Source organism: Balaenoptera ricei, chromosome 1 (genome assembly GCF_028023285.1).
Source record: "Balaenoptera ricei isolate mBalRic1 chromosome 1, mBalRic1.hap2, whole genome shotgun sequence".
Classification (NCBI taxonomy): domain Eukaryota; kingdom Metazoa; phylum Chordata; class Mammalia; order Artiodactyla; family Balaenopteridae; genus Balaenoptera; species Balaenoptera ricei.
In genome coordinates this window covers 4,685,198-4,708,720 of record NC_082639.1, presented here as the reverse complement: position 1 = coordinate 4,708,720, position 23,523 = coordinate 4,685,198, and the positions used below count along the sequence as shown (strand labels likewise).

The window sequence follows — 23,523 nt, the reverse complement described above, 5'->3', positions numbered from 1 at the left end:
AGGCCCCGCTGTCGGGCCCTGGTCGGCCTAGACTCACCCGCCGGCGGTCTGATCCGGCGTCCTGGCTTCAGTAGCCTCGGGCTCCGGGGACGCTCACAGTTCTGGCTCCAGCTTGGCCCTCCCCACAGACCTCCAGCTCATAGATCCCTCATCCTTTCCCAGATCTCTCCTCAGATACCTCACAGCCTCCCCGTGTCACATCTCCAGTCCCGGTCCTCCCCCGCCTGCCCTCGGTCACACGTGCCCTTCAAAGCCTGCCGTGTCCGGAGTCTCCTCACCTCAGTGCTCAGTGCTCCATCTTTCCACTGGTTCTGTCCAGAACCCTGGAGGTCACCTCCACCACCCTTCCCCCACACTCCGAACTGAATGCATCGGAATCCTCTTGGCTCTCGTCTGAAAGCACATCCTCAGTCTGACCATTTCTCACAACCTCTGCGGCCCCCGTCTCGTGGAGTTACTAGCGTCCTCCTGACCGATCTCCTTCACCCTTGGGACACTGCTCTCCACACAGACAGTCTTTTAAACTCTAAGCCGTGTATGTCAGCCTTCTGCTTGAAGCCCTCAGCGACTCCCTCAACTCAGGGCAAAGCCGGCATCCTCAGGACCCTCCGCAGTCTGGCCTCTCACTCTCCTCTCTGCCCCCTGGTCGCCCCACCCCAGCCACACCGGCTGCCCCGGGGCCACACCGAGCGTGCTCCTGCCTCTGGGCTCAGCACCTGCCGTTCCCCAGTCCCCGGCAACCACGTGGCTGGTTCCTTCCGTGCCCTCCGGGCTCTGCGCATGTCACCTAATTGCCCTCATCTCACCCCAGACGGTCCACTTCCCCTTTGTCCTGTTTGTTGTCCTCCGTTGCACCCATCTCCACCTGACAGGCCATCCATCCCCCGCTGCCCCTCATCAGAAGCACTTTAACTTAGTCTGTTCCGTCATTCTCTGTACTCCTGCCGCCTGGAACACAGCCTGGCACTGAAGAGGGACTTGGCGAGCGAGAGGAAGCAGACCACGTCTCAGCTGCGGAGCTGAGGCCAGAGCCGGCATCAGGCACCTCCCTCTCAGATGAGATTTGAGGACGCCCGGGATTTAAGAAAGGGCACAGGGAGCCGTCGGGTCCCCTGCATCCCAGCCCCTTCTCCTCCCTCACCCCCACGGTGGGGCCACCGATGAGGCACAGTTCTCTGGAGACCTGTGGCACATTTATACACAGAACCTGGGACTCCCCACCTGGGACTTTCCTTCTGGGGGACCCCCTCTTCCCAGCTGCAATGGTTGCCCCAAACTCTGAGGTCTGGTTCTTCAGTCCAATGGGACTGCAGATTTCTTTCCAGTTTTTTTTGTTTGTTTGTTTGTTTGTTTGTTTTTTATTAATTTATTTATGGCTGTGTTGGGTCTTCGTTTCTGTGCGAGGGCTTTCTCTAGTTGCGGCGAGCGGGGGCCACTCTTCATCGCGGTGCGCGGGCCTCTCACTATCGCGGCCTCTCTTGTTGCGGAGCACAGGCTCCGGACGCGCAGGCTCAGTAATTGTGGCTCACGGGCCCAGCTGCTCTGTGGCATGTGGGATCTTCCCAGACCAGGGCTCGAACCTGTGTCCCCTGCATTAGCAGGCAGATTCTCAACCACTGCGCCACCAGGGAAGCCCTTCTTTCCAGTTTTAATCATCCATATGGTACAGACTAAGAATTGCCCTCAGGCTAAAAGCTGTTTTTAAAAAAATATCAGGAAATTCACCAGTGCCATTCCATTCTTCTGCCCTTGGCTGCTATCCAGTCCCTGAAGGTGTTTGTTATGTGTGATCCAGAGTTTACAGTTGATGTCTGTGGGATGACTGGTCCAGTAGGAACTACTCAGCCATCGCTGAAAGCAGAAAGGACCCCTGGAGGAGCGGCCACTCCTGTCTCCTCAGGCCGCGGTTACTTTGGTCGGGCGTTAGTCTGTTGCTTGTGGTCAGCAGGTAGTGAGACCTTTCTTCCGTCACTCACATCAGATCCAGCGGCTAAACCCTGGGACAGGGGACCACCCGGGAGTGGACTTTGGAGCATCAGACCTCTCCTCCTCCTCCTGGAGTCCTGTGTATGGAGAGGTTCTCTTCCTGGGGCTGAGACCCCATTCCCTCCCCTGGGAACCTGACTCATGTGGGCGTTCGGCTTTGTTCTGTTTTCAGGTTAAACAGGGCCAGTCAGACCTACTTCTTCCCCATTCACCTGACGGACCAGCTGCTCCCCAGCGCCGTGTTCTACGCCACCGTGGGGCCCCTCGTGCTCTACTTCGCTCTGCACCGCCTGGTCATCAGACCCTACCTCAGGGCTCAGAAGGAGAAGTGAGTTCACAGCACATGGCGGGGACACCACTGACCGCGCTGTGCTCCGCTTCCTCATCTGTAACGTGGAGATGATAGAACCCACCCCACAGGGAGGGCTGTTAGGAAATGACATGCGTTAATCCGTGTACAGTGCTTATTACCATGGTGTCCGGTCCGTAACACGTCCTCAGTAAATGTTAACTAGTTCTTGTCGTTAGTTCATAGCAGTACTACTGTTAACCCACATTTCCTACTTTCAGAAAGAATTAGAGTTAGTTTACAAAACTGTTGGGACTATAAACCATGACCACAGAAATGGAAAGTTTTCCTTTTTCTCATTCTAACCATTTCTTTTCCTGGCACTGAATTCAAGAAGATTGGGTTCTGAGTTCTTACATACAAGGCATGCGTTAACTATAGTCTTAGAAGTCATCGAGATATAACTTACTTTGCAGTTTCTTGTAGATAATCCATTAGCATAACATTAAATCTGAGAGGTGGTTTAGATTTGTTACTTTATAATGATCTAATTTAATAACTCGTTGAGCTTAGAGAATCTGGGAGAAAGGCATGACTCTCCTCTTGGGGCCCCTCTAGCCTTTGACTCATTAGAGCTCAGGGTCCTAATGCCCCGGGAGACTTCAGGCTTGGAGCAGAGAATGTGCTGGGTCAAGTCTGATGGGACAGGCGCGTGCTGCCCTGGCAAAGGACATGGATGTGTCTAAGGTAGTATGCAGTGTCCCCGTCAAAAGGGTCATGTGATGATGCCAGGTTGGTGGCATCTCCTGTGATTCTCCCCTTCTCCCCGACCCCTTTCCTGCGATTCTTGCCGTGTGGAGCCCCCCCACCCTACAGTGCTGGGTTTCCCGTGTGCTCCGCGGAAGAGGGCGGGGAGAGCCGTCTGGGGACAACAGGGAAGCCGCACAGGCCTGGGATGAACACATTTACTTGAGCTCGTCTTGGAAATATTGTTTAAAGTTCTAGAACGGGGAGCGCAGCAAGATCACAGGCTGTTTGCAGGCGCAGGTCCAGCCAGGGGCCCTGTTGTCTCCCTGCCGCTAACGCCGCGCTCCTCGCGTGTGGCTTCTTTTTCTTGCATTAGGGAGCTGGAGAAGCAAAGGGAAAGCACAGCCACCAACATCCTGCAGAAGAAACAAGAGGCAGAAGCTGCTGTAAGTGCTGCATCACCATCACCCTGCAGGTCCTTTGCTCCATGGTGGCATCTGGGACTGTTCTGCCCGTCGTGCAGAGCACAGGCCACTCTCCTCTAGCCCACGCTTCTTAAGCCAGGGCTGTGGGGGGAAGTGCTTCACACCCTGTATGCTGGTCTCAGGGGCCTCAGGTCTCAGGCTTTTCTTCCCCAACAACTTCCTTGGTCATTTAGTCTTTTTTTTTTTTTTTTTTGGCTGCGTTGGGTCTTCATTGCTGCGCGTGGGTTCTCTCTAGTTGCGGCGAGCGGGGGCTACTCTTCATTGCGGTGCACGGGCTTCTCATTGCGGTGACTTCTCTTGTTGTGGTGCACGGGCTTAGTTGCTCCGCGGCATGTGGGATCTTCCGGGACCAGGGCTGGAACCCACGTCCCCTGCATTGGCAGGCGGGTTCTTAACCACTGCGCCACCAGGGAAGTCCCATAAGAGGGTTTTCTTAAGTGGTGGGGATTGTCCTCTTTCTTCCCTTTGAGTGAATTGTTTTTCCATGACCTATGATAGCAGCGATGTCCCGGAGAAGTGGACGGGGCAGGGCTGACAGGCACCGGGCACGCGGCCGTGGCTCTCAGAGGTGGAGCCCAGGGAGGCCCTGAGGGTGGCATCCTTGTTCTTTGCAGGTTCAGCTGATGCAGGAATCTGTCCGAAGAATAATCGAGGCCGAAGAGTCCAGAATGGGTGAGGAGGCCTGGCCTCTTTGGGGACGGGGTGGGCGCTGGGGTCTCACAGGAGCGTGTGGTCCCTGCAGCCCGGCTGCGCAGGGGGCCGCCCGCCATGGCCGCCCCACCCTGACCGAGCCCGTCCTCAGGGCTCATCATCGTCAACGCCTGGTACGGGAAATTTGTCAACGACAAGAGCAAGAAGAGCGAGAAGGTGAAGGTGATTGACGTGACTGTGCCCCTGCAGTGCCTGGTGAAGGACTCCAAGCTCATCCTCACGGAGGCCTCCAAGGTGGGCGCTCGGGGGCCCCGGGGTTCAGACAGGAAGGGCGTCTGGGGAAGAGGGGCGGACGGCGGCCCCTCGCAGGGGCCGTGTCTCTGCAGCGGAACCTCGCGTGCTGCCGCGCTCACTGTGGGGCGCTGCCCAGCACCCAAGTTATAGCCACACTGGAGCCGTTGACTTCATTTGTTCATCTGTTCGTTGCCAGGTATCACTGAGCCCCTACCGTGCGCCAGGTACACCAGCAAGCAAAGCATACCTCCTGCCCCCGGGAGCACACACTCTGCTTATGCCTTGCCTCGTTTCAGAAGGAGCGTGAGGGCGCCCGTAGCACGTTTGAGGCTCACGGTGGGGCCCGGGGCGTGGGTGATGGAGGCGAGTTACAGCGCAGAGGAGCTCAGGCCAAAGCGCCCTCGTTCCCTGAACAGGCTGCTAGGCTCCCCACCTCGGCGGGGCTTCTGTGAAGACAGAGGTGCTGTTTAGTATGGCAGAAGGGGCCTACTGGGAGGGCGACGTCTAGGACTCAACAGGCAGCTTTTTGAAATTCTCGTTTCTTTTCCTCAAGCTCCCAAGTTTGCATCTTCCGTGGGCCGCTCCCGAGGGCAAGTCCAGGCCCTTCCACGCTGCTCCTCCAGGTGGCGGCAGACGGCAGTGCTGCTGGGCTTTAAACCACCGCCTCGAGTGAGACTCTGTCTGCTCGTTACAGGCCGGGCTGCCTGGGTTCTATGACCCATGTGTGGGCGAAGAGAAGAACCTGAAAGTGCTTTACCAGTTCCGAGGTGTCCTGCATCAGGTGATGGCGCTCGACAGCGAGACGCTCCGGATACCGAAGCAGTGTGAGTAGCTGCCCCTGGCCGTCACCCGCCCTGTGCCCGGGCCTCGGGAGGCCCTCGTGGAGCTCCGAGTGAGGGGCGACAGCCGCCTTCCCTGTGTCCTCTGCCGGGGGGCAGCAGGCTTGGGCATCGCGACCTGCTCGGAGCCGGGAAGCGACGCCCCGAGGGAGGGGTCAGCCCTCTCCCAGGTGGAACTGGAGTGAGCTCTGTGCTTGGAAACTGCAGCTCGGGCGGCTGCGTAGGAAGCAGACGCAGCTGCTCGTTTGTGTGCCTGAACCAGGCGATTCTCAGCAGCTTGTACTCTGCTCGGCCGCAGGCCGGCAGCTTCTGGTCTGGTGATGGCCAAACCCCCAAAGTGGAAAGAAGGCATGGAAGCAGTTGCCCTCAGACGCCCTGAGCTTGTCTTTTCTTTCACAGCTCACAGAATTGATGCCGATGGATAAACCGCTTGAGAAACCAGATTTAAACGAGGCTACAAAAAAACCTTTCCCTGGGAGTCTACAAATTTGGAAACAGGAAAAAACTCCAGACGTCAGATGTGTTTATTATGTATTTCTGTAGAAGGTGGCACTGTATCAATTATGTGAAGGGACCCGCAGGCACCCCGCTTTCCCGGTGCTGTAGGTAGGACTGAGGCAGCCCCACCCGGACCGGAACCACAGCACAGCCCGTGTCTGTTCCCAAGGATCGTGTCCTGCCAGGAAGGGCCCTGGGCCCCTGGAGCCTCCGGGTCCCTCCCCAGGTTCCTCAGCACGCGTGCCGGCTGTGACCCCCCCCAGTAGCTCTTGGTCTGCCGTGAGGTACTCATGAACACCTTGCCCTCACGCATAGGACTGTGAACTACTTTTCCTGAAATCCACACTGAACGTGGAAAACGAAGTGGAAGGAAGGAGTCCCCACGAGCAGAATCTCCCAGTCAAGTGAGCATCTGTTCGGTCAGCTTCCTGAAAACCACCTTTTCCTGCTGAAATATCACTAAGTGAATCTGGAGAGGATTGTGTGGGTTTATAAATCTGCTTTTTATCTGAGAACAAATGGTTTTGGAAATTAGTCTCTTTTTTTCCCCTCCCAGAACTCAAGCCATTCCACTGGCACCTGGCTTGGGACAGAGGGTGGAAGTCCGGGTCCCAGGAGCCACCCGTGTCCTCGCAGGAAAATGCGATGCTTCCCGCCCCGCCCCACACAGCTCAGCCCCACTAGAGCGCGGAGTTCAGGAGGAGAAGGGGACGCGGGGCTCCGGCAGGCGGCGCAGCTGCTCCCACGCCTGGCCAGTCCAGCTCTTCCTCACCGGGACCCCCTTTTGGGTGTCTGCTCCCAGGACCCCCCTCCTTCACTTGCCTCTTTTGTGGATGCAGAATATTTCAGGACCAGGAGCCTCCTGCACAGCCTGGCCTGTGAAGTTACCGGGGGAGCAGAGGCCTGGCTGCTGGTGGCTCTGACAGCCGCTCCGCAGCTACTGTCAAAATCAGGCTTCACTCCCGACGCTGGTACCGGAGAAATCACTCATAACCCCCTTCCTCCACTTTTAAAACTCAGTTCAGGTTGTCCAATTCTGTACTATTTATCTCCACTTCAAAAAGGTTTCCTGCGAGCTGCCGCTCTGAATGTACGTCATGCAATAACCGTCGCGTTAGCGGAGTCCGACCTCGGCCGCAGCCTGCGTCCCTGCCCGGCGGGCAGGTCACTGTACAGGGGACACTCTCTTACCACAATAAACCTTTCCTGAGAGCCAGGGGCAGCGTTTCCGTGCGTCTGTGTTCACTTCAGGAGTGAGCGGAATGAGGGACGCGCCCCTCCTCACAGGCCTCGTTCTGCCCTTTATGCCTACGGTGCAAACCACATTTTGAACCACAAGGCTTGACTTGAAGCTGCAGATCAGTTTTCTGTGTCACACATTTGCCTGAGAAACGGAGTCCAAGTTAGGAGGTCACATAGGCTAGGATTCCTGTTTTCTTTAACTAAAGGCACCTTTTGTTGGTAGTCAAAGGTGGTCATGCCCTGCTGGCCCTGCAACAGGAAGCAGGCAGGCAGGCGGCGTCAGGAGCGGCCAGGCGCGCCAGGAGAGGGAACCTCCAGCCAGCGCGCCCTTGTTTTTCAATAAAGGAGGAAACGCGCAGCGCAGCGTAGGAAGACACTTTATTACGCTGCTCACTCACGCCTGGCCGGGCAGGGAGGCGCTCCTAGGACAGAAGCCAGCCTCAGCCACTTGGAGAGCCGGCCGCCCAGGCGACGGGGGGCCACTCGCTGCCTTGGAGGGTGCCGGCGCCCCTGGGCCCAGCTGCCCCTCAAGGAGACGCGTTCCGTCCCCTCTGGGGAGGGTCAGCCACACTGGCCCAGGACGGCTCCTCAGGCTGTGGTTCCCAGGATGCTCGGCCAGCTTGTGCCGGAGGGAGGACCAGCTGTAGTGCTCACGGCCCCGCCCCGCCCCTCCCAGCCCGAGGCCACTACACTTCACACGAGGTGGCACGGGCCGAATGTCAGGGCAGGACCGAAAGGTCCGCCCACGGCCAGAGCCCCGAGACCACTGCCCCTCCTCCCGGTGGCTCGGCGGAGAAGGCCCAGCTGGCGGGCTCAGCTCTGCTGCCCCGGCCAGAGCCTGGCCTGGAGTCCCGGCTGCCCCACGCCGCGGGCACGCAGGCGACTGGACATCTTCCTCATCACCAGCCTCTGGGCCTTCAGGCGCCTGCGGAGCTTTTCATTTTCCTTTAGTGTCAGGAAGAGTTTTTTTTTCAGAGCGTCTAAGTCCAAAAGGGCGTAGCTGTGATCGGACGGCTGTGTGGGGCTGGCCGGCTGACCAGGGACCCCAGTGGCTTCCGGTCTGTGTGGCGGGACCTGAGGACAGAGGTCAGTGAGAGACAAGCAGCGGCCAGGGCGGCAGGACGCACTTCCCCAAGCCCTCCCGAAGCCCAGAGCTGCCCAGTCGCAGCTCAGTTCACGGGTGAGGTCTGAATCCAGGCTACACGTCCTGGTGCTCTGGTTCAGGCATGTTTTCTTCCTTCTGTTTGAAGCAAATCCCCTCGAGCTGAGACCAGCCACATGCTGCCTTCGCACCTGGCCCGGCCTCACCTGTGCTCCGGGGCCTCCAGCGTCCGGGGGCAGCTGCAGCGCTTCGAGCGTCGCGTCCACCTTCCTCCCTGGGCCACCCTCCCCGGCCCCCGTCTCAGGGAGGACCTGGGAACGACAGGGCAGAGGAGGCCACTGACTGGCACAGAAGCGGATCCTCCCCGGCTGTTACTTGTCTGTCCCGCCAGTGGTCCCCTCACACCACCCGGGGGCAGCCGGGGCGCCTGCAGAACAGCCAGCCTCCTCCACGGCCTGGGGTCAGACCCTTAGACACGGAGCAGGAGCCGGACGTGACCAGCTGCCACTGCTTGATATTGAACAGGAAGAAGGCAGCACGGGAGGCTTTGGCTGTCCCTTTTCTGGGAAACAAGAGAATCCAAACCCAGCAGGCCAGCCTGGCGGGCAGGTGCAGCGGCTCAGTCCGAGCGCTCGGTGACCAGCAGGGCAGACTCACCTTTCCCTTCTCGGAGGCAGCATCTCCACTCGGGCCGGCAGGGTCTGTGTTCTCCCTCACCAGCTGCAAGAGACACGGAGCTGCTGCAGACGGGCCCCGGGGTACGGGCAGGAGATCCGCACCCGAGAGCCCGCACCAGGCCTCGTGTGTCTTTGTCCTCACGCTCCGCCGGATGAGGCTGAAGTAAACTGCGCCCTGAACCCAGCCCAGCTCTCCTCTCACCATCCCCGGCTCCCTTCCTTCTCCGAAGATGTTCCCAATCTCAGGTCAGAGGCCCAGTGAAGCCAGGGACCTTTCTGATTTGTACGTGTTGCCCCAGGGCCTGGCACTCTTCAAGGCGCACAGTAGGTGACTCAGAGTGGCAGCCGCGTAGTGGGAAACATCCAGCCCAGAGCCTGCAGCCCCCAGGGCCTCGTCAGAGCTGAGCTGGGGCCACGGGGGCCAGAACCAACTCTCCCCACCCCCAGGCACCGGAGGCGCTAAGGAGCAGGACCACAAACACCCCCCCAGTTGTTAACCTGTAATCGCTGACTTCAGGGCAAGCAATTTACCACAGAGGCGTGAAAGTAATCACACTGACTGAACGGGATGGGGTGCGGGGTTCCTAACCAGCGGACATAAGTTTCAGGTCAGCAAAATGAGTAAGTCCTAGAGCCCCGTGGTACGACATCTGTGCCTACAGTCAACGATACTGTAGTGCACTGTGTTGTGCACTTAAAAGTGTGTTGAGAGAACAGATCTCATGTTAAGTGTTCTTACCACAATGAAATGTGTATATAAAATGAAAGGCCGTCCATGTTTAAAAGAAAAAACCAAAAACTCCTGCATTAAGCACCTACTCGGTGCCAGGCAACGTTCTGGACGCTGGCAATAAAAGCAGCGGAGCAGAGCCCGGCCCGCACGGAGCCTCCACTGGGGCAGGTGCTCACAGGTGCCAGAGAAAGCGAGGGGCAGAACAGGAAGGACGGCAGCGGGGGCTCCTACAGGCACTGGGAGCCTGGACTTGGGGAGGGGGAGGCCGAGACACCGGGCAAAGGGAAGATCGAGGGCAGGGCGCTCCGGGCGTGTCTGCTGGCAAGTGGCAAACGGCCGCCTGCCCCTCCCTGCGCCCTGGAACTCAGGGTTCCCATCAGCTCCCTCCCTCTCGTTCCCAATAAAAACAAACCAGCATGGGTACCTGCAGGCCCTGTGTGTGTCCTACTGCTACTCTGCCTCCCAGGCTCCAGTGGGTGCCCCGCTCGGGCCCTCCCTCTGAGACTGGGTGCACAGTAAGGATTTACTATGATTCACTATGATCGCCTCACGGCTTTGAGCTCCAACTGTCCTGCCGTGAGCCCTTCTGGGCCAAACCTGCACATCCTGCCCCACCAGACACGTCCGCCCCGGCGTCCCATCGGGACGTGCACAGGACCGTTTCCTCAGGGAATCTGGGACCCCCAGTCCCCAGGGGCCCAGAGCCCTGCTCTCCCGGACCACCTCCCTCTCAGCCCACCAGGTCTGCAAAGTCGGCCCGCTCCATCCCCCTCCCATCACAGCACCCACCTTTGGCTCAGGCCACTGTGACTGCCCTCACCTGCGATGCCACAGTGGCCTCCGAACCAGCTGCCAGCCAGAGGGACCTTCCAAAGCCATGTCCCTGCCCACGGGCCTCCCCGGAAAACCTACCACCTGTCCAAGCCCGTCACCAACTGGCCCCTGCGCCCTCCAACCAGCCTGAGCTGCTCCTGAGTGCGCCCAAATCCCCGCCACCGCCAAGCCTCTGCCCCGCTGTCCCTGTCCCCTCCAGCGCTCCGCCTGCCGCCACCATCGTCCTCCTGTGCCCTGCACGGGGCTCTGAGCCGGCGCGGAGCAGCCACAGGAGGACCTTAGCGGGGACCTGCCGGGTGGCAGTGGCCCAGCCTCCGGCTCCTCGGCCACAGGCCCCCGAGCCCGGGCTGGCAACGAGCAAGAGGCGGACGAGGTCTGAGTGCGGCGCGGCCGGGAAGGCCTTCGCCGCCCTCGAGCCCACGTGAGGCCAAAGTGAAACACAGGAAGGACCGAGCTCTCGGCACCCTCGCCCGTCAGCTGCTTCCACGGCATCTGTTGTGAAGCGCGACTTATTTTTAAAGCAGCTTTAAATTGCGAATTCCCTGAAGCGCAGGGCAGGGCCTGCTGGGCTCCGGACGCCGAGGCCTGCCAGCGCTGCCCTGGCTGCAGTCCTCGGCCTCCGCTGTCCCCGCAAACGACACCTGCGCCCTGCGCCCAACCCACCGCCGGGGCCCCGCGGCCGCGCGCACCTGTGGGGGGCCCTGGAAGGCGAACACCGTGGGCACCGCGTTGTGCTTCAGGTTCTTGCGGTTCCCAAAGGCGCTGAAGCACTCGGGCCGGAAGTGCTCGGAGCAGATGACTGTGTGCTGCTTGGGCTCGAAGTCGCCCCGGCCGATGTTCAGCACCCATTCCTTCAGCAGCTCCGGGCGGCTGAACGGGAACCTGAGGGCACAACCAGGAGGCGCGAGGGATTCGCGGGGCTGAACGCAGCCCTTCAGGGTCCCAGGGGCCTTTCACATCCCCACACGGCATTTTACTGGACAGCCTGGAAAATTCAGTAGCCTCGCCCTGTTAAACCACATCTACTTTGGGAAGCTTCCGTCGCGGCTGTCGGCGGCATCCTGAGACCGTGAACGTGGCCAAAGAGCCCAAGCAAGCTGCTCCCCGAGCCACATCTGCCAGGTAGGCCGCCAGGTGGGCCTCCATTCCGGCTCCGGTGCCGGGGAAGCAGGAGTGGAAGAAACAGCCCCGCCCTCACGGAGCCTACAATCTAGGGCAGGGAGACAGCCGGTACACCAGACAGACACGGACTGTGCAGGAATAAGCAGTAGGAAGTGGTCGGGGAAGGCCACCTGAGGGGTGACATCGGAGCAGAGGCTGCAGGGGGCGGGACAGAGGGCCGCGCGGTGTCGGGAGGAAGAGCAAGCGCCAAGGCCCGGCAGGTGTGAGGGGCGCCGCGGGCAGGTCTGGCTGGGACAGAGCAAGAGGAGGTCGCGGGCCTCGGGCAGAAGGGGCTTTCCCAGAGGCTCTGGCAGAGGGTGACAGGTGAGTCCGCGCCCCAGGTGGCTGGGACCAGGGTGTCGGCAGGAGGGCGTGCGGAGCGGGCAGATCTGGGATGTACTGTGAAAACCAGGCAGTAAGGTTTGCCTGTGGGCCGCGAAGCAGAGGAGGAGGGAGTTTCACGTACTAAGACTGCGGGGGAGTGGGAGGGGCAGCTTTGGGGGGTCAGCAGTTTGGTTTTATATGTTAGATGTTAAATTTGAGGTGCCTTTTACATGTCTGAGTGCTGAACGAGTGGCAGGTGGACATGCGTGTCTGGAGATGTCACTGTGGGCCCGTGCCCAGGTAAGGGTGGCAGAGCCATGAGCCTGAGTGAGATGGGCACCCTGGGGAGCGAGTATGGACAGGGGCCAGACAGGGGCATGGCCCTAGCCCTGAAGTGCTCCAGCGTCTGTCTGGTGTTGGAAATGAGCAGGATCCAGCCAAGGGGACTCAGAAGGGACACTGTGACAAAGAAAGAGGCCGAGAGGTGTCCTCGAAGCCAGGTGGGAGGGGGTCTCAAGGCATCAGCCGTCAGCTGGGTCACAGGCTGCAGAGAGATCAATTCAGATGAGGAGGCACCACTGCACGTGGCATCATAAGGGCCACTGGGGACATGACAGAGCTCATTCGTGGGAGTGGTGGGGGTGAGAGTCTGACTGGAATGGGAGAAAACCAGAGGCAACGCCACCCCCAGGTACACACCCGACTAACACCTGTGGATACAGGTGCTGGAAGGCAAGACCCAGCAACAATGCCCAGAGCCATGTGCCCGTAATGGCCAAAGAAGAGAGGCACCCAAATGCCCTTCAACTGTAGAACAAGTCAATTCTGGTAAACACCTTCCTAAAACACTATACAGCAATGAAAAGGATACGCTGCTGCCGCCGGCAACATGGAGGGCTCACAGGCACAACGTGAGCAAAGCACAGGAAAAAGTGCAGCCTGTGATTGCAGACAGGCCAAAGCAGTCCGCCTTACCCTTGGGCACTGGGAGGATGAGGGGCTGGAAGGGGGAGCGGTCGGGGTCTCGTGGGGGCTGTGATGTTCTAAATTCACGGCAGTCACACGGGCTGTTCACTTTGTTAAACTGGTTGGGCTGTGTGCTCATGATTTGTGCACTTTTCCGTCTGTGTGTTACATCTCAAGAGACACATTCACTTCGAAAAAGAAAACGCTAATAGGAGGAGAGCAAGTGGAGACAGGACAGCGGCAGCCCTTTGGAGTCCCGCTCTGAACAGGACAGAGGAAGGCGCCGTGGCTGGAACCTAAAAGAAAGCGTGCGACGCTCGACCGATGGGCAGGCGGCCGTTCACTCGGCCGGTCCGGCATGCGGGGCGCGCCGGGCGCGCAGGGACTGACTCCAAAAGCTCCGCCGTCCTCCTGGGGCTCCCGCAGAGCCCGAGGTCCCAGCCCCGCGCGCCCACCCGCTGGAACGTTCTCATTCCTCCTCCCCACCCTTCCTTCCCGGCATGAGGCCGGGAGATGCGAGCACCGCACACCTGAGAGACGTCAGCATCGCTCATCACGCAGCAAATACTGAACACCTACTACGTTCCGGGCAGCATCTGAGAACGAGATACAGTCCCCGGGCCGCGGAGGGGACGCACGCCAAGTAACCGCAGGGGCGCAGCGCTGAGCGCGCCCCAGGCCCGCCGCGGCCTCACCCGCGCGCGGCTCCCCGGACCAGCGGGAGGCTGTGCGCCGGCGGGCAGGTTACTCAGCCTCTCCGACCGTCTCCCCGCGCGCCCAGGCGGCCGAGGTGGCGCCGGGCTTCCCGGGCTGGGACCTCGCCGGTCCCCGGGCCGCCGCCCCTCCGCGAAGGGCTTGGCCGCACGCCCTCGGGCCTGCCAGGGGCCGGGCAGCGGCCCCGGCGTCCCCACCCCCCGCGCGCCAGGCCTGGGGCTCCGGCGGGGGCCGCGGCCGCCGGCCCGGGCGAGGCGGGCCCCCGCGCCTCACCGGTGGAAGGTGAGCTGCTTCCTGCGATTGCTGTAGCGGTTGCAGCACTGCCGGGCTGCGCACGACTTCGGCATCTCCAAACACCAGGCCCGGCTGCCCCTAACAAAGATGGCGGCGGCGGGGCCTGCGGGAGGGGCAGGGACACCAGGAGGGGAGGGGTCATGAGACGGGGCGGGACTGGCCAGTGGAGGTGGAGCGAGCGGTTGGGGCGGGGCCTGCCGGGCGCGGCAGCGCCTCGAACGGGGCACGGCCAGTAGGAGAGGAGGGGCCTGCGGGAGGGGTGGGGAGGGGTGGGGCGGGGCGGGGCCCACAAGGAGGCTGGCGAGTGAAGGCGAGCCGGGCTCTGCTCCGCGGCTAGCGTCTCGCGCAGTGCCCGCGACCCGCGGTCAAGGGGTGCTTCTGGGCCCAACTCAGTCCCAACACCCCCAACTGGGCTGGCCGGTGCAGGTTTCACCCCAGTTCGCTGATGCCCGTCACCCTCACCTCCTTCCTTTGGAGCCTCACACCCACCCACAGCCTTGGACAAGGCTCACCACCCACTTAGGCCAGTATGTTCAAGATTTTAAGAGGTGTTGAGTCACACATTTTGGCAGCTCCGACGTCACAGGAGGAGGTACTCGCTGACCACTAGCTGGTACCAGATTCTTAAGGCAGACGCAGCTGACTGACTGAACTGGCTCAGCCACTTGGGACCCCCAAATGTAAAGGGCAGAAGGAGCACCCGGGGCGGGGGGCGGGGGATACGCTAATCCCGCTTGCAGAACCTGAGGAGGCTGCAGCTTTTACAATGCAGGGTAACCACTCACTGGGATTTAAGCTAATGCACAATGGGATGAAGAAACTGTGAAAGCTATTCCTGTCATTCCTACTGCGGTTTGTTTCTGGAGAATTTACTAGAAAAGTATATTAAGGGCTGTGAGCATTTTCCATCCTGCTAAACCAAACTCAGACTCTGACTTCCCAAGTCTTCACTTCACTAATCATGGTTTGGGGGTGGTGATGAACAGTCTTTCAACAGAAACACCTGAAGCTAGACATGAACCTCAAAGTAGCAATATATTTATTTACAAAATATACAGTTTCACAGAAACAGCTTCGCTTTATACACATAAGCTTTATAATTACGCAGAACCATGTAAACGATGTTAAGTGTCTGGCCTGGCCAAAGTCAACGGGAGGGGCCTACTTTTGGGGTGACAACTTTCCCTCCCCCTACTCCATTAGCCTCCAACCAGGAGCCCCTAGATGGGCCGTATCTAATTTGCATAAAGCTGATTGCAGCTGCCCAGCTCAATCTAACAGAAAAACCAAGGTGTCTTGACTTCTTAGACACCAGCCACAGGGGTAAACCTGTCAAAAGAACAAAAAGGAAATGAAGGAAACAGAAATGGAGATGAATATCAAATGCCTTCCAGAGGCGTCACCAGGAATTGACTCTTCTAAGAGCAATATGGCAATTGCCAGGGTTGGCAGTTCCACTCTAAAATCACACCTATTCTTAAACACACTTTAAAAAACTTTGCGGAGTTTTGTTTTTTTCTTTAAAGAGAGAAACACTTTGAAACTTTGGCTACTCTCATGGTGAAGACACGGGACAGGCAATGTCATGGGGCAGATAGATCTTTGGCAAATTCCTCTCCAGCTTTTCCTGGACGTTTGCCCTAGTCAGAGCCAGACAGTTGTCTGAGGAGAAGGTTGTTTCTAAGCCAGCTTCTTACTATTTTTCTCTACAGCAGAACTTCTCCCTTGGGGATCTTCACAATAAAATGGGTTTCAGAAACTCTCTCTATTTTTGTGTTAATAGAAGCAACAGAATTAAAAATACAACAAAAAGGCAGTTGGCTGGTCAACCATGAAAGATACTAGGACAAAATATAGGCTCTGATTAGCCAGTTACAGTTCAACCCCCCTGGTGCTTCAGTGAGAGAATGTGGACCAAGTTCACCTGGTGGCCCTGCACAAGGGGACCATGTGGAGAAGCCCCCAGCAGAGAGGCTGAGGGTCCATCTTTTTTTTTTTTTTTTTTTTCTACTTCCTTTTTTTGAGAGTCCATCTAGATGTAAATAAATATGACTGACTTGGGCATCCTTCCCTTTTCACGCTTTATAAGAAACAATGTTTATGAAAACATACCCATCGATTTACAAAAAAAACATTTTTGAGAACGAGTATTTGAACTGCTAAAGAGCAATGTCAATTTCAGAGACAGCTGAAGCCCTCCCTCTCCCTCGAGCCCCAGAACCACCAGTGTCCCGGGCCACACTGCCCTCAAGCAAAGGCCTGCAGGGGCTCCAAACTCCCAGGCTTCTCCAGAGCTGGCCTGCACAGGGGTCTCCCCAGTCCAGGGTCCTAGTTTAGATCTAAGGAACTCTGCACAGTTCAGTGTGGTACATTCCTGGAGACCGATGTTACCATATCACTCACTCACCACTTCAAACCAAAAAAAAGGCTTCAGAAGTCCTAACCTTGCCCCATGGAACCAGCAGGCCAGCCTGTATGAGGGGCATACTAAGAATAACCCATCGGAGAGGCCTTCCTCCCCATTTTCCCTTACCCCACTACGTAGAGGAACACGGTTCCCCAGTGACTGCCTAACCTTTAATGCTGCTACTAGAAAAAAGTGAGGGAGAGAGACAAGGAGAGAATCCGAGTGCCCCCTCGCTTGAAAACAGCTTGCTGGGCACCCCCAAGGCCCTCAGAAGCCAACTGGAGAGAAGGGGAACCCAGGCAGAAGTATACCAATACTTTTGGCTATTTCGTGCAAAAAGACAGGTTTTTTTTTTACATCGTGCAAAACAGGAAACTGAGTTATGAACACGGGCCACCTTGACCACCCCCCCGAACCGACCCCCCTTTCCACAGAGAAGCAGCTGCATACTGTCCCTTTTAACAAACAGAAGGAAACCTGGGGGTCACTAGCTAGCCCACCCCCAGGCTCCTCTCAGGGTGAGACCAGAGGACTCCAGCGGGCAGCCCCCAAGGCAGGGGAGAGGGCGGACCACTAAGGGAGGGGCAGCTTTGATGGTTGCTGTACAGACACCTATGGCAAAAGACTTACACTCGAGAAGAAGCTTACATGTATGGCTGTTCATAAACAGGCCGGGGAAACTAAACATCTCCGCTCGCCAACACAGCGGAAGCAGGAGTAACAGCTAGCACTTGCTCCAGTCGGCGGGAGTTTGTTAACAATGAGAGTAAGAATTCACAACTACCACGTACCCTCATCTCCAGCTGGACCAAACCCACTGCGCTTGGGTGTGCAGTCCACCTCCACTACAGAGAACACAGCTCTAGCAGCAGCTTTGGCCCACGAGGATTTTATTCAGTCACTGGCTATGTACAGTTTATACCTTGGACAGCTGGTCCTTTCGCTTAGGCACCTGAATGGCAGGGGTCTGCCCGCACCAGAGCTGAGAGTTCTGTGCTCAACTAAGACCAGGGCCAGCAGGCCCATCGTCCCTTCCGATTCCTCGCCCACAGTCTCCTCGCTCTCCAGGAGTCAGTCCAGAAACAGCTTCCGGGAGCCCATTCGGGACCGGTTGGAACGGCGGATGTCAAACTTGGAGTCCCGGCACTTTTGGCAGACAAACACTTCCGGAACGTTGGACTTCCGGATTTTCGCACAGGACAGGTGAATCCAGGTATGGCACTCATTACACTCTATCATGGGGCGGCCAGCAAATGGCTTCATGCAGAAGCAGGTGACGAGGTCCCAGGAGTCGTCATCTGAAAGGAGAGAACCACGTAAGAGGAGGGAGAAAACTTCTCACAACCCCTCTCCATCAGGAAAGCCGCTCTCCAACAGGACAGAGCAGCTGAGCTGCGGTGAAACAGATTTCAAGCTTCACTTAAGGGCGATACTCCCCTCTCTGAAAATGCAGCAAATGCACAAAAAGGGCACTGAAACGTGTGGCACCAGGAATTACCTGCGAGGTGTTTACTTACGAGCTGCGTTATTTTTACATTTCGAGGTCTGTTCTGGAATCTCAGCTGTCCTCAGCTGTGATCACCCCTTCCTAAACATCTTGGCATCCACTATCTTGCACCTTTTCCCCTGAAGGTGGTAGGGCACGCTCCACTGTCACACTCCAAGGAAGGGACCGCGCTGAGACCCCTCTTACCATCCCCTCGTCTGACCACCCGCCCGTGGCACGCCGTCCTTCAGGGGCCGCTCACCTGAATCCACCATGATGTCCTCATCGTTGCCGGTGCTGTCCTCGTCCCGGAATACCACCTGCTTGCCCTGCCGGACGATAGTCCGTTTGCCTTCAGTTTTTATCTCTTTGACCTGATCCGGTGACACCGTGGCACAAGATCCACTGGAAGGAGTGTCAGAGTCCCAGCCCGAGCAGGGGTCGCCAGGGGCCTGGGGGATATCCTGCAGGGTAGGGCTCGTGGGGGTCTCTGCATATGGGTCAGCGGCTTCCAGCTGCAGCAAGCCCCCCATGTAGCCCTCCTTCCCGGGCACGTCACTGTCCCTTCGCTTCCTCTTCTTCTTCTTCTTCAGCTTGTCAGTCTTCTTTCTGTCCAGCAGGAAATTACTGGGCTTGGCTCGCTGCAGGAGGGTGGGCTGCAGGTGGCCAAAGCAGCGGTCAGACACTGGCAAGGGCACGGTGGACGAGATGTCGCTGAAACCAGCATCCCAGCCATCGCTGTCAATGGTACCAGCGGTGCTATTGGCAGGGCTGGGGCTGCTCCTCAAAGGGAGTTCCTGAAAGGACAGAGACAAAGGTGGCGGGTTCCGATTATCCCAACCAGCCCCCAGCACCAAGAGCTGGCCCAGAGCAGAGCTCCCCAGGGCCCCCAGCCAGGTCAGGCCTGCAAACGTAGGAAATGCACTGGAGCTTCCCAGCTCTCACCAGCATTATTCTTTAGGAACAGTGTCATTAGTTCTTTAGTGTGACCTTCCAGCTAGAACATGAACCTACAAGGGGGACCCTCTAGCCCTTGCTAAACCTTCCCCCTGCCCGAGTCAGGAACTTAGTTAATACTCAATACACATCTGTGAAAGGAGTGCTGAAGACGCCCACACTCTTATCTTTCCGGATTGTACAATCTCCCCTCAATCTGTCCTCCCAAAGGATGTACTTTTTTAATTAAGTGAATGTAAAATAACTGTGAGGATTTTCTGACGTCTCAAAATATTGCAAAATCAAAGTAGGTAATTACTGCCCCAAAGCAGTGAGTTCAACTCTATGGTTCCTTCAGATCAGTCAAGCACTTTTATTTGCAAATAGTGGCAACGTTCTGCATGGCACGATGCAAGCATTATCCACCTAGCTGGTGACAGAAACAGTAAGCCAGTGCTGGGTTTGGCCTCCTAGAAACACTGGATTCCTTTCTCTTTAGCCTTACATAATATGAACGAAGCCCCTGAAGTTTGAGCACCATGGCAGTGCTGGTCCACAGTCCTCCCATTTCTCAGCAAGAAAAGAAAAATGTCTTCATTTACATGGGATTTTGGCCACGAGTCCCTGAAGATTCTGCAATGTGGTGTGCACAGCAACCGGGAGGCCACCCGCCAGGCAGGGCAGGGTGGACTGGGCCTGACCATCTGATCAGCTTGAACCCCAGGCTCCACCACCGGTTAGCCTGTGACCCAGGATAAGGAGTTCCCTCTCTGTGCCCCAGTGTCCTCATCTTTAAAATGGAGATAAATAGGTTATTCCCTGGCAGTCCAGTGGTTAGGACTTGGCACTTTCATTGCCGGGGCCCAGGTTCGATCCCGGGTCGGGGGAACTATGATCCCGCAAGCCACACAGCGCAGTGCAGCCAAAATAAACAAACAACAAATAAAATAAAATGGACATAAATAATAGCTCCTACCGCGTATCATTACAACGGCCCAAAACGAGCACCTGGCCATAGTAAGCCCCTGATAAGTATTGGCCACCAAGAATGGGCAGACATCAAATACATTATTTGTAAGCAAACTTTGAAAGTTTATCAAACTATTTCGAGACAAGCCTGCACCACTTCCCAGGCTGGTCCAACTTTGTAAGATAGATTTCTGCCCGACTATTGACTCAAGTCGTCCCAGGGAACCCCTTCCAGAGCCACCACCTTGTCACTCTGGTTTTGCTGCTGGCAAGAAGTCAAAAGTGCTGAAAATTACCTCCTTCGGATAAGGGATGTAGCCTGCATAGGCCAAGACAAAGGTGCAGAACTTGTTGAAATCCTCCACGGTCCTGCGCCTCTTGGAACTGGGGGAGTACTCCTGTTAACAAGCGAGCAAAGAGAGGGCGTTTGAAAGCAGACACGTACAGGTGGGGTAGCAGAAACAAAACTAGGCAAGCTGGGGCTTTTATGAGCTGCCACTCACAAACACACTCTAGATTTACAGACACTCTAGAACAAGATAATGGAAGTTTGGGTCAAGAAAGAACACTGTTTTCAGAAGTTGAAAGAGAGGGTATTATGATGTTATGCCAAGAATACTGGGAAACTGGCTAGGAGATAAAAGCTTGCACAAAAGTCTATTTCTTAGCACTCATGTGGCTTTTTTTTGACATTATCTGTTAGTTTCTACAGGCCTATCAAGAGCCTTTTTTGCCACAAATTTTCCACTTTGAAAATAAGTTCCTGCTGCAGCTGTAACTAAAGTCTTTTAAGTGACTTCAAAAGTCAACTACTCCTTAACATTCAGAGCTCAGACTTGGGACCCTGGACCTGAATCTCACCTGACCCCTCCCCAGCCAGGGCTGCGTGAAGAGCCCCTCCTCCTACCCAGCTCTCTCCTCCAGAGGAGACACTTCCCCGGCTGGTCCCTCCATTGCTCCAACATCCGGGGGCCAGGCACCCAAATATTCCCCAACTCAGAGAATAAACCAGAAACAATCCTGCTACTACCATTTGCACGCTAAAGATGAAATACTAGAAGTTTTGGCTTGTGTGTCCCATCCCCATTCAAGCAAGAAACGCCCTCGACAAGAACAGATTTCCTCCAGAGGAAGAGAGGAGCTCCAGGAGAAAAAGCTCTTATTTGCTCCTAAGCAAAGCAACTGTGTTTCACTTCGGTTCATTCAACTAGCGCACTCAGATTTTCTGCAAGCATTTCATCACCCACCCCAAGCCCATCCTTAGGAGCTCGGCTAACACCTCCAGAGCCTAAGGGCCCGCTCCACGGTAGAGTGAAAGGGGGGGGGAGGAAATGAGGCGGTGGGCTCCCGGGCCCGTCCCAGCCCAGCGCGCCCGGAAAACTGCGCGGCCCAGGCCTGCTGCCCGCAGGTCTCCTTCCAAGGGCTACACTTCTTTTGATTTTCTCAACTCGGTACTAGCAAACCACCTCTGACCCCACCCCTCGGCCGCCCGGACCCCGAGGGCCGCGCAGGTCAGCGGAGCGCCGGAGTCCGCGCGGTGCCCAGCCCTTCCTGCGCGGGGGAGAGCCTGCCCCCTCCCCGGGAAGAACTGACCGCCCTCCCTCCGGCCGGGTGGGAGGGCCGCGGCCCTCAAACTCTCGAGGAGAAGTTTTATTTCGGCGGGGAACATGCAGAAGTGGGTCAGCAGCCGGGACGGACGCAGAGTGGAAGGCGGCGGGGGCCTCGGGCCCGGGGCGGGGAAGCCGCGCCGCCCCTACCGCGCCCGCCGCCCTGGCTCCGCCGCCTGTAGGAAAAGCAGATGGCGGTGCGGCCCCCTCCCCGCCCTCCCGCGGAAACCGCCCCCCGCCGACACTCGGCCCCGGAAGGTGCGGGGCCCATCCCGCGGGGGAGGGGGCGCGAGTAGCCGGGCACGATTCGGGCTCCGGTACTGGCAGGCCCCGCGAGCCCCCGAGGCGGCAGCGCGGCGGACGAACCCGATCAGCGCCGCCTCCCCTCCCCCACCCGCCCGCGGCCAGACCCGCACCCCGGACTCGGCGGGCCTGGGGAGGGGGAGGGGACCGCGGCGGGGCGGGGGTCGGCCGGGAGAACCGAGGGCCGATCCCCGGAAGGAGGGGGAGCCGGGGCGGGGCGAGTCGAGCTCGGGGGAGGGGGCCCCGGAGGGGGACTCGAGCGCACGCGGGGTGGGAGCAAGGCTCGGGCCCCCGCGGGGGTGGGGACCCCGAAGGACGAGCCTCCCCCACCCCAGCCGGAGGGGGCGGGGGCCGAGCGGGAGTTAGGGGGCGGGGCGCGGGCCACCGGGCCCGGGGGATTAGGGGAGAAGGCGGGGGCGCGCGGAACGGAGTCCCCGTCCGAGGGGGCCGCGAGCCCCTCCGGGAGGGGGTGGGGGATTCCTCCGATAAGCGGAAGCGCGGGGCGGAGGCGGCTCGGACAGAGTCCCCGGGGGCGGGGAAAGGGTAAGCCAGGCCGGCGGGGAGGGGCCGGGGGCGCAGACAGGTCCCCGGGCTACGCAAGGCCGGGGAGGGGTGGTCGCGGCAACCTGAGGGAAGCGGCGCCGGGAGAACGCGGACACCCGCGGAAGGGACACCGAGAAGAGGGCGGGCGGGGAAGACCGGGAGCGGGCCCGAGTGGGGGGCGGGGTTGGGCACCCGGGGGGCGACGAAGGATAGCTGGGGGAGGGGAGGGCGGCGCTCGGCCGGCGGGGGTCCGGCTCCGGGAGCGCAGGATCGGGGTGGGGGCGGTTAGGGGCTATCGGGGAGCAGCTCTCACTCACCTCCGGGTGGAAAGCGGCGGCGCAGGAGTCGGAATCCATGTTCAGGGTGGGGGGCGGCGACAGCGGGAGTGCAGGGGCCGAGCTGCGGGCGCTGGGCCGCGGGGCCGCTCGGGGCCGGGGGCTCCGGCGGCCGCGTAGGGCGAGGGCGGACCCGGGAGGGGTCGCCCCGACTGGAGATGATGAGGGGCTCGGTGTGTCGCGTCCCGGGCACTGTACTCTCAGGCCGGCGGCTCCACAGCCGAGCAGAGTTGTCGATGCAGCTCCCGCGACCAGCGCGACTGGAGAGGCGGGAGAGTCGCTGCGGGGGGGGCGGCGGCGGCGGCGAGCGGGAACCCGACCGGCTCCCCGACCTGACGCCCAGTTCGGCTCGAGTCTCCGGAGGGAGGGCGGGAGAGCCGCGAGGGCTGTCGGGACATGTAGTCTGGGGGCGACGTGAAGCCGACGGTGAAGGGGCGTGGCGCTGGAGCGGGCGCGGGGCATTGTGGGAGTCGTAGTCCCCCGTTCCGCGGCTGAGGCGCACAAAGGTCCCCTCGAGGACTCCAACCCCCAGAGAGCTCCGCGGCGGGTGCCCGGTCTACGGAGGCGGTGGCTCCGGGACCTGAGACCTCCGGAGCGGGGGAGGTGCGGGGGCTCGGGCCGGCTCGGCGGTGGGGGAGGGGCGGCGCGAGCGGTAGCGCCTCGGTCTCCGCGGGGGCGGGGGAGGTCAGGGGTCGCCCCGGCGGATGGGGGAGGGGCTGACGGCCTTGGTAGCGATGGGCGGCGGCGGCTGGCGCCTCCTCTTTCGCCTTTGGGATTTGGGGTCTGTGCCCCTTTGTGGGGCTGGGGTCCCCACGGCCCAGGCGGGGGCGCTGACGTCGCAGCCGTCCCACGGCTGAATCCCCGCGCCCTGGACCGGGCGGAGCGAACTTGTTTTCGCGGCTGTGGCTTTTCTGGCCGGCTCCTCCTTGCCCTGGGGGTCCGGGACGGCGGACCGAGACCAAGCGGGGTGGGACCGCCCTAGTCTCCTCAGTAGGAAACACTGCGAGGTGTCGGGTTACCACCGCATTTTTAAAAACTACACCAGTGTTGCTGGTGTTTGAGAAGATGTTTGCTTTAAATACGCTTTTATTTCCCCTCTTC

The 23,523-nt window shown here is 59.0% G+C and overlaps 3 protein-coding genes across 6 annotated transcripts in view; 1 reads left to right on the top strand and 2 right to left on the bottom strand.

Annotated features, from left to right (window-relative positions):
- DNAJC11 (DnaJ heat shock protein family (Hsp40) member C11) overlaps window positions 1-7,005 on the top strand; it is a 66,929-nt gene extending 59,924 nt beyond the window's left edge. The window contains exons 11-16 of the mRNA XM_059909664.1: window positions 2,159-2,314; window positions 3,399-3,468; window positions 4,122-4,179; window positions 4,310-4,452; window positions 5,147-5,276; window positions 5,691-7,005. Of these exons, the coding sequence (XP_059765647.1) occupies window positions 2,159-2,314; window positions 3,399-3,468; window positions 4,122-4,179; window positions 4,310-4,452; window positions 5,147-5,276; window positions 5,691-5,716 (583 nt within the window). The 3' untranslated portion in view covers window positions 5,717-7,005. The remainder of the gene's footprint in view (window positions 1-2,158; window positions 2,315-3,398; window positions 3,469-4,121; window positions 4,180-4,309; window positions 4,453-5,146; window positions 5,277-5,690) is intronic.
- THAP3 (THAP domain containing 3) lies at window positions 5,800-13,946 on the bottom strand. 4 transcript variants are annotated; one of them, XM_059909828.1, is made up of 5 exons: window positions 13,816-13,938; window positions 11,067-11,259; window positions 8,791-8,853; window positions 8,340-8,444; window positions 5,800-8,105 (listed from the first exon to the last, which is right to left on the bottom strand). In XM_059909828.1, exons 1-5 carry the CDS (start codon window positions 13,887-13,889, stop codon window positions 7,845-7,847), a joined length of 696 nt encoding a protein of 231 aa, XP_059765811.1. In that variant the 5' UTR covers window positions 13,890-13,938; the 3' UTR covers window positions 5,800-7,844. The 4 variants fall into 4 exon arrangements, with proteins under 4 accessions (XP_059765811.1, XP_059765853.1, XP_059765759.1 ...); XM_059909870.1 differs by lacking the exon at window positions 13,816-13,938 and adding an exon at window positions 13,359-13,690; XM_059909776.1 differs by having other exon boundaries at window positions 5,800-8,444; window positions 13,816-13,946.
- Window positions 13,947-14,852: 906 nt separating this feature from the next.
- Window positions 14,853-22,800, bottom strand: PHF13 (PHD finger protein 13). The gene is made up of 4 exons (XM_059909546.1): window positions 22,405-22,800; window positions 19,931-20,032; window positions 17,992-18,526; window positions 14,853-17,541 (listed from the first exon to the last, which is right to left on the bottom strand). Exons 1-4 carry the CDS (start codon window positions 22,441-22,443, stop codon window positions 17,315-17,317), a joined length of 903 nt encoding a protein of 300 aa, XP_059765529.1. The 5' UTR covers window positions 22,444-22,800; the 3' UTR covers window positions 14,853-17,314.
- Window positions 22,801-23,523: the final 723 nt, after the last annotated feature.

What these genes read in the sequence shown, in the direction of transcription:
- PHF13 (XM_059909546.1), bottom strand. Translation starts at nt 22,443, where the DNA reads ATGGATTCCGACTCCTGCGCCGCCGCTTTCCACCCGGAG. An exon ending in CCGCCGCTTTCCACCCGGAG is followed by an intron (nt 20,033 to 22,404) that starts GTGAGTGAGAGC and finishes GCTTGTTAACAG; the next exon opens with GAGTACTCCCCCAGTTCCAA. An exon ending in GGACATCATGGTGGATTCAG is followed by an intron (nt 17,542 to 17,991) that starts GTGAGCGGCCCC and finishes CTCTCCTTTCAG; the next exon opens with ATGACGACTCCTGGGACCTC.
- THAP3 (XM_059909776.1), bottom strand. Translation starts at nt 13,889, where the DNA reads ATGCCGAAGTCGTGCGCAGCCCGGCAGTGCTGCAACCGCTACAGCAAT. An exon ending in AAGCAGCTCACCTTCCACCG is followed by an intron (nt 11,260 to 13,815) that starts GTGAGGCGCGGG and finishes TTGTGCCCTCAG; the next exon opens with GTTCCCGTTCAGCCGCCCGG. An exon ending in CTGCCTCCGAGAAGGGAAAG is followed by an intron (nt 8,445 to 8,790) that starts GTGAGTCTGCCC and finishes TGTCGTTCCCAG; the next exon opens with GTCCTCCCTGAGACGGGGGC.